The 13,129-nt window shown below is 40.9% G+C and overlaps 1 protein-coding gene across 1 annotated transcript in view; it reads left to right on the top strand.

Moving 5' to 3' along the window:
• The first annotated feature begins 4,232 nt into the window (after positions 1–4,232).
• Positions 4,233–13,129, top strand: part of FAM241A (family with sequence similarity 241 member A) — a 35,784-nt gene continuing 26,887 nt past the window's right edge. Inside the window, exon 1 of the mRNA XM_002717099.6 lies at positions 4,233–4,585. Coding sequence (XP_002717145.3) covers positions 4,403–4,585 — 183 coding nt within the window. The 5' untranslated portion in view covers positions 4,233–4,402. The remainder of the gene's footprint in view (positions 4,586–13,129) is intronic.

The following is a 13,129-nucleotide window of genomic DNA, read 5'->3' as shown; positions in this document are numbered from 1 at the left end:
AGGGAGCTGGATCAGAAGTGGAACAGCTGTGTCTAGAATTGGCACCCACCACAGGTGGTGGCTTTACCAGCTACAACATCGGTCCCATCTTTACCACTGAAAGATCATGGATACATGTGTCAATACACCATTGTTTATTCAGCCATTTCCCTACTGGAAAACACTGGGTTACTTTCAGATTTTCACTATAGTTCTGCCTTAATCAAACAAGCTTTCTCTCTTTTTTCAATTTCTACTTTAATTGGCAAAATATATACATACATATATATTTATGAGACACAAGGTGATGTTTTGATAAATGTTTATATTGTGGAATGATCATCAAGCTAATGAATATACTCATCACCTTGTATGTCAATCTGTTTTTGTAGTGACAACCTTTAAAATCTACTCCTAGCAATTTTGAAATAAATAGTACATAATGATTGAGTAACAGGTTGAACACCGATTGCCCTCCTTGGACCCACGTCTCCCTGTTTCTTGACATGCCCTTCTTTGAATGATCTTGAATTTCCCAGGTCTGAGTTTGGTGGGATCCAAGCCATAGATATCTTTATGCTTCAGAATATGTACGGCCAAAAGAATGCTAGCAAATTGCAATGACTGAGTTTAACTATTTTCCTGTAGTATTGCCCAAGCTAAGGTTTAGTCAACATTTTAGAATTGCCAACAGCTATTTATAATACCTCACAATTGTTTGCTATTCCATTTTTCCCTCTCCTAGTGAGTTTTAATAACCTTCTTATAGCTTTTTTTTCTTAATAAATACAACTCTTAATCTATATCCTTACTGTTGAGAGAGAACTGAGCATACAACTGGAAGCAAAGAAGCCACAACAGACAAAGGGAACAAAGCAGAGAAACTAGAAGCTAATTCCACAAGAAAAGGCAAATCTCTCCTTCTCCCAATCACAATGAAGAAAGCTAGAGAACACTGAGGGAGCACTGGTTCAGCATCTCCCTGGTGCAGCTTCCTTACAGCAAAGGAACACTAAAGGAAATGCAGGTTCACCAATAAATTCCTCTTCCTTTACATTCACATGAAATGTCCAGAAACCACAATTTCCTGGAATTTGGTTAAGATTTCTAACTTCTCAAAAATAGCTCCCCGTTCCGAAATCTCTCTGAATAGGAAGAAAGCTGATGAAAATTTTATGAGAGGCAAAAATTGAAACAGGATGCTCATAATAAAATATCATAGCATGTCAAAAATCAAACTGAAAAATGACAACTATTTTTTTCTAACAACATATTACCAAGTAAATACAGATCACTCTGATTTGTTCTTTTGTCTCTCCGGCAAGATGTATAATTGAAATAAGTGTGGAGGTATACTAAAAATAAGATATCGGGGGTGGGCATTGGCCTAGTGATTGAGACGCTGGTTGAAATGTCCACGTCCCATTTCAGAAGGTTTGAGTCCAATTCCCAAGTCTGACTCACAATTCCAACTTTTTCCCAGTGGAGACTCTGGAAGGCAGCAAGTGATACTCAAGTAGTTGGGTGCCTGCCACCTACATGGGAGAAACAGATTGAGCACCAAGCTCCTGATCATTTGAGGAATGAATGAGCAGAAGGGAGCTCTGTCTGTCAGTCTCTCAAAAATAATAAAAAATAAGATATGAAAGGTGTGAATGTTAAGAATTAAAAGTCCTTTCCACAACAGCAACTATACAAAGCACATTTGTACCACACGGGCCATTCCTTCAGTATGCATATATTTCTTGCGACTTATTAATTCCTGGGAAAACACAAGGTAAATACCCTAATAAAACCACAACTAAACTATACACAATTTGAGACCTATGTGTTATGGTTGCCTAGGTAATAACAACCTTATATTTCCTATGGGAGACTGGCAGTGACAGCTTTATGTGTGTGTTATTCGTACTGTGCAGCAGAGTAAAAACAACAGCCCACCACTCCCCTAAGATGTGCCTGAGTTATCTGGGATGTAATCACAATAATGTCTCGTGTGTAAAATGCCATTAGATTTGTTTAAAGGTTGGTTCTGTAGCTCTGCAGGAAAAAAAAAAAAAAACAACTCTGAACAAAGAAACAAATGTTCTAAGAGAACTTCATTCCTCAATTGAAAGATAAACAACACTAAGAAAGGGTTCTGACTGGAGTCCTCGGTGGGGCTCAGAGGACTCTGGCCACTCCTTGGTGCAAGATCTTGGCATTTGTCAGGAGAGGCAACATCACATCCAAAAGATATTGAAATGAAAGCTGTTTGAGAGTGAGGATCTCGACTTGGGCCTACTGTCTAGTGGTGTGCAGTAAATACCTGTTGACACGCTGAGCGAATACATTTCTCGAAGAATCGAGATGCAGCCTGAATCTACAGAAGAGCGGGTACTGTATTCTGGAACAAAGGACTTCTGTAGGACTCGTCACCTGAGAGGAGCCAGGCTAAGCTCTGCATTACTCTTTTTAGCTTGCGCCTCTCTCTGTATTCTGTGCTTTCTGCACTCCCACATACACAGGAGTTTCTCTTCACTCTTTAGCCTGATTGAAGAGTGAATAACTGTTTGACTTATTAACAGACACAAACCAAAAAGGGGGAGAACTTTGAAGGCTGCCTTACATGCACAGGATTGGCAATGAAGGACCAGCATTCTCTTGTCTACTGTATGTACCCCTAAAGTTTATGTGATAAGCAACAACACTACTAATATAGTCAAATCAAAATTTTGTCATCAGAGAAAAGGAAGGAGTTCCCTCAGGAACGTTTCTGAGTTCCTACATGACACTGGCTTCTGATTATACACACATAATCTTAAATACTCTCCTCTGACATTTGAAACATTTTTAAGAAAGGAATTAAATCCAACTAATTGCCTGTCTAACTTGAGAACAAAAAGCATATTTTCTAGTCCCTAGAGAGAGTGTGTGTGAGAGCAAGACATGTACTTAACAGACTTGAGAGTTTGCATATGAGAGCTTGCATGCGTACCACACAAATCATGTGCACACGAGAGCTTGTGTGCATACAGGACACTGAGCTGCTCCTGATCAAACCCAGGAAACAGTTCTTTACATTAAGCCTAGGAATTCCAGCATATTTTAATTCCTCCTCTGGGCCTGAACACACTTTAATGGAAACCTCAAATAACTCATTCTTTTTCATACCATTGACACCCCAATATTTTATCTGTAGAATAAATCATCATTTTTTCTATATGCAGGTAGGAGAGACAGAAAAATCTGGCCTTTTATTTAAGCATCCCTCAATTTCCCTTTAACAAAATGGACAGAGTAGTAAGAAAAAGTCATTAACTGGATATTCCTCCCCTATCCCCTACTGAGACACGTTTTTGCTCATTTATAGAAATATACAGGGCTGGCGCCATGGCTCACTTGGTTAATCCTCCGCCTGCGGCGCCAGCATCCCATATGGGCTCCAGTTCTAGTCCCGGTTGCTCCTCTTCCAGTCCAGCTCTCTGCTGTGGCCTGGGAGGGCAGTGGAGGATGGCCCAAGTGCTTGGGCCCTGCACCCGCATGGGAGACCAGGAGGAAGCACCTGGCTCCTGGCTTTGGGATCAGCGCAGCTCCGGCCATGGCGGCCATTTGGGGGGTGAACCAGTGGAAGGAAGACCTTTCTCTCTGTCTGTCTCACTGTCTATAACACTACCTGTCAAATAAACAATATATATACACACACACACACACACACACAAAGGCAGATACACCACCACATGATTCCTAGGTTCCAAAAAAAAGAACTGTGTATTCCTGGCAAATGATGGGCCGCTTCCAGACAGGCAGCCAGCAGCAAACTGGCACATTCCAAGGCCAGGCAAGCACAGAGACAGTGGCCGGAGAGAGCAGTGGAGTGTGTGTGCGTGTGTGTGTGCTCGTGCACGTGTTTCTCCTGCTTCTTTCACACACACCCACACACCCTTCTTCCTAACTCACAAACGCAGTCTCACATACACACAGTCTCACGAGTGTAGCTTTAGCTCTCACACTTGTCTCTAGGTGTCTCACGCACACAGGAGCTCACACACACTACCCAAGACCTTCTTCCTGTATTATGTATAGTCTCTCTCTCTCACTCACACACACACACACACGCACAGCCTCTCTCACCGTCCACAATCTCCATCAGATATCTGTTCTGTGCACGCACGCTGCAGACTTTCTCTCTCCTCCGCCCCACACGCCCCCGTGGGCTCCGCCCCCACCTTGGCCCCGCCCACCGCAGGCTCCGCCCCGGCGGCCGCGGGCGGGGCGAGCCGGTGACAGGAGGGGCCGGGCTGGTTCTGTACTTCAGACGCGCAGGCCGGCCGGGCGTGTTTCGGAGGCTCCTGTCAGCCGCCTGCGCCGCGGATCCCGGGGTGACGGCCGCTGCGGGCGGCGTCGCGGCGTGGCCCCCGGGGCGGCAGGAGTAGACGGCGGGATGTGCTCGGCCGGGGAGCTGCTGCGGGGCGGCGGCGGCGGCGGCGGCGGCGGCGGGGAGCGCGACGAGGACGGGGACGCCCTGGCGGAGCGGGCGGCGGCGGCGGCGGCGGCGGGGACCGAGCGGGAGCCCGGGGCGAGCCCGCGGCGGCTCGGGCGGCGGCCGCAGGCGGAGAGCGAGCAGGTGAGGCGGGGAGGGGCGGCGACGGCGCTGCCGGGCCGGGTCAGGAGCCCCACCCGGCGACGGAGGGAAGTGGCCGGGCCGCCTCTCGACTCTGCCCCGCGTGGGGCGCTGGTGGCCTCGGCATTCGGGCGGCCATCGGGAGGAGCGGTTGGACGGCGCGGCCGGGCGGGGTCGGGGGTCGCCGCCGTCGGACCGAGGGGTCCGGGCTGGCGCCGGGCTGCGGAAATGCCCTCCGTACGGCGGCTGCTTTCAAAGCCTCTCGCGCAAACACTTCTTTTTCGACTTGGTGTCCGCTCCCCCGAGCTGCGAGTGGGCCCTCTGCTCCGGTCCCGCCCTCCATCTTGCGGTGGGGACGCACGCCTCGCGGGGCCCTAAGGTGCGGGTGTTTCTCCCGCGGGCGGCCGCGCTGTGCCGCGTGCGCTGCAGCTGGCCCAACAGCACACGGCCCGACGGGGACTGTCCCCGAGCAGGCGCTTCGCCGGAACCCAGATGACACCTGAGCTTCATTTACACAGTGAGAAAGCAAGAAATTGCTTTCTGTTAGCACCAAAGGGAAAGAAGTTTAAGGGGCCAGCCCCAGTAGGGGAAAAAGGGAATTGGTTTTTGTTTTGTTTTTTAACTCTCCGAGTTTGATCTCATGAAATCTAGTGTGACAGTGGGCAGCTTATTTTAAAAACTGAGCTACACAGAGAATGGATTTTCACCAGCAAAGACTGTAATTAGATCTCCAAAAATACTCGAGATAAGTCATCTTTAGGATCACGCGAAGAGACGGGAATTCAAATGGTTGTTGGCCTTTCCTACAGCCTATATTGTTAAGACAATAATACCCGTCTCTTCTGGTCCTTCTCCATCTGTCCTTTTTGTCACGTTTCACAGACTCCAGTATCATCACTAAACGCCTTAATAGATAAAGCATAACTTCTATTATCGCAGTGTTACTTAGGAAGCAGAAATTGCTGTGTTGGGTACACAAAGTAGAGCTTCCTTAGCATTAGGTGTGATGGCCATGTGGAGCGTGTTTTTTGAAAATATATGTGTGACAGTATAAGAGATGGTGACTGAAGCAAATCATTGGTAACAGAGATCTTCCGGATTCCCTTCCTGGTGGTTTTCCCGCTAACTGTACCGTGACTCAATAACTAAAGGGCTCGGTTTCCTCTTACTTTAGTTTAGTTGCTCAACTGGAAAAGAGAAGAAAACTGCCACGGGAACTCCCTTGAGGGTAGGGGATGCATTTGTGCCCAAGTTGCCACAGTAAATTTTCAAATGGTTGTAAGGGAGCATCGTTATGATGATGGGGACTTCATCAGTAGTTCTGGTCTTACCAAAGTTGCTCACGGTACACAAGAAAAAGGATGAAACAAAAGAGTGAACCATGTTTCCTAGAAAATGGACTAAACTTTTGCATACCTGCTTCCGTCATTGCATGTCGTGGAAATTCCTTTTCTTGGGCTCCATTAGAAGAGTTATTTTTATAATTTTGGTTTATACCTTGTGGTTTATTTATGTACTGTAAACCTACATACAGTCATTGACAATCACACCTGAGATATGCATTGCTTAATGCATCAGCACCAAAGAAGAACTTCTTATCAAGAAGCCAAAAACAAGCAAAAATATTGCTTTTTAGATATATCATTTCTTTGCAATATTATCATGAAGTACTGCTTTCTAGCTTTTTGGTGGTCCTGTGAATGAAATTTAAAATTTTTGCACTGCCATTGACAATGGTGGAAATAACTTGAGATGTACAGATATTTGAGGCAGTGGTAAATGAAATTCGCAACTATAAAACAGATTCCAAGGAGTTGTTTCAGTTAGTTTTTCTTTGGGGAGAATTTTTTGGTAGTTCATTTTGTTTGTTTTGTTGGTTGTTTCAAGGACAAGGGCTCCAAATTACAAACTGAGTATTTTTGAAAAATTGGTTCTTGAGCTAGTGATTTAGAACTTACAGTGATTGTTTCTTTAGAAAAAATGATAGATCAGCAACAGAACCAAAACTAATTAGCTGGAAATGAGGTACAGACTGTCTTCCTGCTGTCCTTTCTGTTTAGCATGCTGCCTGGAATTCCAGAGTCTTCCAGTGGCCTCACGGATGTTAAGCTGAAATTGAAGGCAGCAGCTATCAGAGGCTCGCTCTTACCTGGATCAGGGCTGTGGTGATGTGGTCTTGAACAGTCACTCCAGAGGCACTTGCCTTCTGCTGCTCCAGTTCTTTAAATGATTTTGTCAGCACCGAATTTGTGTTAAACCCCTTTCTACTTCTATTTCCTTTACAGACTTTTGCACTTTCTTGATAATTTAATAGAGCAGAATTTTTCCTTGGGCTATTTCCAGGCCAAGGGCTCCTCCCTATACATCCTTTTGCTGAATTTTCTTTCTGTTCCTATTTTCTTTCCTATTCCTAATTCCCTTTCCTTAGCCTGGTCTTTTGCATAAGCTTTGATTATACAAAATCTATCTTTGGCTCACTGAAATTATAAAACCAGATAAAAATACATCCGTACTCTGGTATTTAATTCATGTAATACTAAAATACTAATATTAATATGTGTTTTATTGATAGCTAATATTTTATCAGCATCACTTTTTACTATTTGTCCTTAGGTACCACTGTGCTTGAGAAAAAGCTAAGGTTTCTCTATCCTTCTGTCCTGAATCTTTCCTGGTAGAATGACTGATAAAGGAGGCCGAGGTGAAATCAAGTATCCTAAGAAAGGAGGCCTTACAAGAAAGGAGCTGTGTCAGGTCTGAAGTAGGAGTCAGGCCCCTAAAGAAGATGAGCAGGGGGGAGAAGCAATTTCAGGGAATGCCCAGGGAACTGAAGGAACAGGACACAATCATTCCACAAATGTGGGAGTAATTGTATGAATGTGAGATGATCTACATGTGCACAGGTGGCTAAGTATAAGAGTCCACCCTGCTGAATAGCTAGTTGGAAGCCTAAACACCACCAGGCTTTATTATTTGTCTATAATATCAGTGGCATCTGCTTAGATGTGAGACACAGTGTTTAATTCACAACCTGAATAACCTTAAGATGGCACTGCTTACATAGAGCATAATGAGGTCCCATTATCTTTAGACGGCCATTATATTAGCTTGATGATTATGAAAGTCATGTGTACTTTTGAAAATTAGAAATAAAGATCAAAAGAAGAGAACAAAAGCATTTAAAATCTCCTCCAATAATATTTGGATATCAAACATTTGGTATTTCTGTATTCATATATCCCTGGATGTGTTATACATGTATGTATGGGCATGTATTTTAGCATGTTTTATTATAAATAAAATTTTGCGTTTTCTTTTATCTACTTGGAAGGTTGTGTAATTTTCTCTTATTAAAAAATTGTATGCAAAAAATATTTCTAGGGCTATCTGATAGTTCATTCTCCTAACAGTGCACATGGGATATGCTTCAAATTTTCTTTTTTTTTAAAAAAAGATTTATTTACTTATTTGAAAGTCAGAGTTACACAGAGAGAGAAGGAGAGGCAGAGAGAGAGAGAGAGGTCCTCCATCTGCTGGTTCACTCCCCAACTGGCCACAACGGTCAGATCTCTGCCTATCCAAAGCCAGGAGCCAGGAGCTTCCTGCAGGTCTCCAAAATGGGTGCGGGGGCCCAAGAACTTCATCTTCCACTGCTTTCCCAGGCCACAGCAGAGAGCTGGATTGGAAGGAGAGCAGCCGGGACTTGAAATGGCGCTACGCCACAGCCCCGGCCCCAAATTTTCTTTTATAAGTGATGCTACCTGAAAGTCTTTGCTTGTAAATTCTCAGACTTTACCTTGAAAGAGACTGTTAGAAGTGAAAGATCAAGGTCAATGAGACAAACTCTTTGAAGCGTCTTGAACCACCCTAAAAAACGTTTCACTCAAAAAAGGTATACCAGTGTACACTTCCAGCATTGGTGTACACAGTGCCCATTCAAAACCATCCATGCCAACAGTGAACAATATAATCTTTGTTAATCTTTGCCAATTTAGTTGGCAAAAATTTTAAGATGTTGCTGGTATTTATTTTGCTAATTATTTAATAATCTACTTTCTCTCTTGCTTTACAGTGCTTAATAAAATGAGGAAGGGAGACAGCCTCTGCGTACTTTTTGATATTTCATATATTTGTCAGGCATTTTTTTAAATTATGTTTGTTGACTATTTTTTCTTGCATTATTTTAAAGATATCAACCCACTATTACATATTGATTATAAATATCCTCCTTTTTCTTTTGCTTTATAATTTTAATTTAGATGTTTTTGATTTAGAAATGTCTTTAGTTTTTGTCAGTCTAAAGAATTTTTTTGGTAGCTTTCATGCATTCATCCACACACACACAAACACAGGGTACTTCAAAAGTCTTGTGGAAAATTGGATTTTAAAAAAGTTTATTTTTGTACAACAAAAAAAAATTCTTGAAATCCATACAGAAAATGGATCTTCAAAAAGTTCATAAAAAATGTGCATTATGGAAAAACTATGCATGTGTTTTTCCTCATGAACCTTTTAACGTATCCTTTTATCTTATAGATATGCTTGTTCATGAGTTCTTTCTAATCCTACAACCAGTTAAGTAACTCACCTATGTTTTCCTTTTTGTATGTATGCTTGCGATTTAATTTTTACTCTACATATTTAAGCTCTTTATGATGATTTTATATATTATATGATATATGGAACTAATCACTTATTTTTCTAATAATTTAATAGTCTGCTTTCTCTCTCACTTTGTAGTCCTTTATAAAACAGTGAGGGGAAGCAGCCTATGCATGCTTTTTGATCATTTAAAAACTTATTTTTGTTTTCATTGTATTTGAAAGAGAGAGACACAAATAGACCAAACTTTCCCATCCTCGGTTCACTCCCCAAAACCACACAACAGCCAGGCTGGCCAGGCCAAAACCAGGAGCTGGCGGCTCAGTACAGCAGAGCAGAAGCAGGGCAAGGGTTTAAAGCAGGCACCAGATACATGATGCAGACATTCCAGGTGGTTTCTGAACTGTTGGGCCCAAAGACCTGCTCCCATTTTAAGGTTTTTAAAGGCAGTTTGCAAGCAATACTATAACAAATGTTGAGTTTAGATGAATTCTACCTTAATTTAATTCTATCTTATTCCTAAGAACATGTGGTCACTGGAAAAACTCAGAGATTATTTTTGCATATGCTAGCCGTATTTTGTTCATTTTTTTATCATTATCCAAAATAGAACCTCTGAATTAGTGGTTCTCAACTGGGGGCAGTTCTGTTCCTAGGGGACATTTGGCAGTGTCTGGACATTTTTGGTTGTTAAGGCTAGAAGGGGCACTGATGACATCAAATAGGAAGAAGCCAGGGTACTGCTAAACACCTGATGCACACCCCTAGAACAAAGTATTATATGACCAAACTGTCAACGGGGGCTGAAGATGAGAAGCTCTACTCAAAATGTGTAAGGATTACAGTGCTTTGACTTGTCAAGGGTAATACCATGCTAATAGATATTCCAATGGACAGGTAAAAGTTGTTTGTTTTCTTGAAGCCTATATTCCAAACAGATAGTCTCCTAAATAACCCCTTCTGTATCTCTTCTTCTAGCAACCCTTCATATACATCATTCTCTAAGTTGCTCTCCTTCTCACATTCCTTTGCTGTCTCTCTTTGCTCCTCCCATTTCCTTTCTATCCCTATTGAGTCTTATTCACCCATTGTGTTTATTCTACCCTACTCATCTCAGCCATTTTCTCTTTTTCTCCATCCATCCTCCCCTTTGTCACCCTACCTCTTCAACTTTTCTGTAGTAGCTGAATTTTAGGAAACAATGAAAAAGGTTTTAGAATATGATCTTTCTAAGCTTGTATCCTGGCTTTAATATCTTACCATCTCTGTTTTCCTGATTACTTAATCCCTTGGAGACTCAATTTCCCTATTTGCAATGGGTATAAACTTACCTTAGAAGTCCTATGAGGATTCAGTGAAATTTTGTATGCTAAATGCCTAGCACACAGAAAGCCCCCAATAAATATTAGCTCCCTATTTCTTCCTCATCACCTCTCTTTATCATCTTTCTCTTTGGTTCCCTTCTTAATATTCCCCACAGCTAACCACATCACAGAACTGTATTTTTAGTACATGTAATTCTTAGATTTATAGAATAAATGTTATTTAGTTTTGAATAAAGTATTAATATTTCCTTATGAAAATCAAATAAATTGTTTGATTATTCTCCAAGGAAAAATAAACCTATCAACCTAAGTTATGTTGCTTTTAATGTAGATCTTTATTTGGTCTTATTTTCCCTTGTAGGCCAGTAATCTGATAGGAAAAAGAATACTCACCCTCCCCTGTATACAAGTTATCCTGCTATTAAAGAGAAGTGATACAGCAAGGTTAAAGGGAGAAACTGAAAGTACCTTGACATCAGTCTTGCCCCAAGAAACATAAGTTTAAACTCTGTATCTTTACTCAAGCCTTTTTTAAGCTTTGGTTATGCCTTGGTGATGCCATTTTCACTTTTCTGTGTTCTATGGAATCTCCATCTTATCCTGCAACAGCAGTCTCCTGTCATCAAAAAAATCTTGCAAGTTTCTCCTTCATTAAATGTGTCCATGTGTGTTCAAAGGAATTGATAAGACATTGGAGGAGTAGTTTCACTTGAGCAGAGTCACTGAATTTCTAATTAACTTGAGGCAGAAGATATTTTCCATCTTCTGATCTAATATTCGTCCCATATCCAGTGTATTTTTTTTCCATTTAACTTCGTTGGCAGCTGTGCCTTATCTTGGCATGGGAAGAGGAAATGATTGGCTTTATTTGCTGCTGTTTACTTAACAGCAACTGCGGCTTATTAGAGTTCTGACCATAGAGAAAGCATAGTGCATATATTTTTAACTTAATGGATAATGAAGGATAAGATTATCATTAATACTTAACATCTAAACATTATATATTTAGAAAATTAAATAAATTTCCATATGTCAGTTTACTGTATTTCCTTTGATTTAATTTTTCTAGTATCTATGTTTGAGAGTTTTTTCATTATCTCTTCCAATTAATCCAAAAAATTATTTGTGTTGTTTAGCGTCTTGATTAAAATTTTGCTTGGATTGTGTGCAGACCATCTGCAGAGGCAGAAAATTTAATTTTGATATATCATGAAATGTAAATTCTATAAGTTTGATTTCAAATTCCCTATCCCATGCTCTTCAGAGATAATAACATATAGCAGAAAAGAAATTTTTACTGCTACAAAATGAGAATTGAGAAGAAAAATCATTTTTCAGAAATTTCATTTTGACTACTTTCAATAGACAATCCCTTCCATCTTGTGTAGCATCTAGCATATTGTACTGCACCCACAAGGTACTCATGTCACCAGAGATTTCATTTCATAAAAAAGGTAGATTTTAGGGAAAGTACCAAATGCAGGACTTTTGTAAACTGCAACTTGAATTAAGAATCTTGTTAGTCACATTCTTCACTTCATGAATCATTGTTAATGTCTATCATTAGTTCATGAAAATCCCTTTGCTTAATTATTTTGTCACTGAGTAACCACTCCATTCCACTACGATCGGAATCTGTTTTAATATTTTGAAGATATAACTTAAATCAAGTGTGTCTTTTTGAACATCTGATAATTTTGCTCATGTATGTTTCCAGCTGTGACTTGTGATATTTTTTTAAAGAGTTATCATACTTATTTGAAAGACAGAGTTACAGGAAGAGAGAGGTAGAGACAGAAAGAAAAAGGGGGGATCTTCCATCCACTGATTCACTCCCCAAATGGCTACAATGGCCGGGGCTGGGCCCAGCTGAAGCCAGGAGCCAGGAGCTTCTTCCAAATCTCCCATGTGGGTGGCAGGGGCTAAAATACTTGGGCCGTCTTCCTCTGCCTTCCCAGGTACATTCATAGGGAGCTGGATCAGAAGTGGAGCAGCTGGGACTTGAACCAGTGCCCATATGGGATGCTGGCATTGCAGGAGGCAGCTCTACCCGCTATGCCACAATGCCAGCGCCCCTGACTTATGATTTTAAAAATATTAAATCCTCTTAGTTAAAATGAAAATATAACACAGAGTTTTGTATTTTTCAATTTATACTTATTTCAAAAGCTAAGATCTAACCAGTAGTCTCATTTATTTTTATACATGCTCTCTAAAAGTTGTTTTGCCTTTATTGTTTCCATGTAGGTCATTGAGAGATAAGTATAAAACTTTGCATTTAGTAAATTACAAGCAAGTTTTTAATATAATAATAAACAAGTTATAAATTATGATATTTGTAATGCTAAGATTAGATGAAGCTTTATGTGGCTAAGTTCTTATATATAATTATATAATTTTTTATATTTTATAGGAAATGAAAGCTACAACTACATGTAGTGCCTAATGAATAGGGAAATGTGTCTAGCCTCACTAGGAGAAGAAATGTAAATTAAAACAATTAAGAAAGACTTTTCCTTTATCAATCATCAAAGATTACAAAGATGAGATAGTGTATAAAATAATAATACACTAACAGTTGAAAGTATAAATGAATTCGCTCTTCCTGGAGGGAAATGTG

The sequence above is a fragment of the Oryctolagus cuniculus genome, chromosome 8 (assembly GCF_051225735.1).
Source record: "Oryctolagus cuniculus isolate XC-2025 breed Fujian yellow rabbit chromosome 8, ASM5122573v1, whole genome shotgun sequence".
In the NCBI taxonomy this organism is placed as follows: Eukaryota; Metazoa; Chordata; class Mammalia; order Lagomorpha; family Leporidae; genus Oryctolagus; species Oryctolagus cuniculus.
This window is presented reverse-complemented; position numbering and strand designations above follow the sequence as displayed.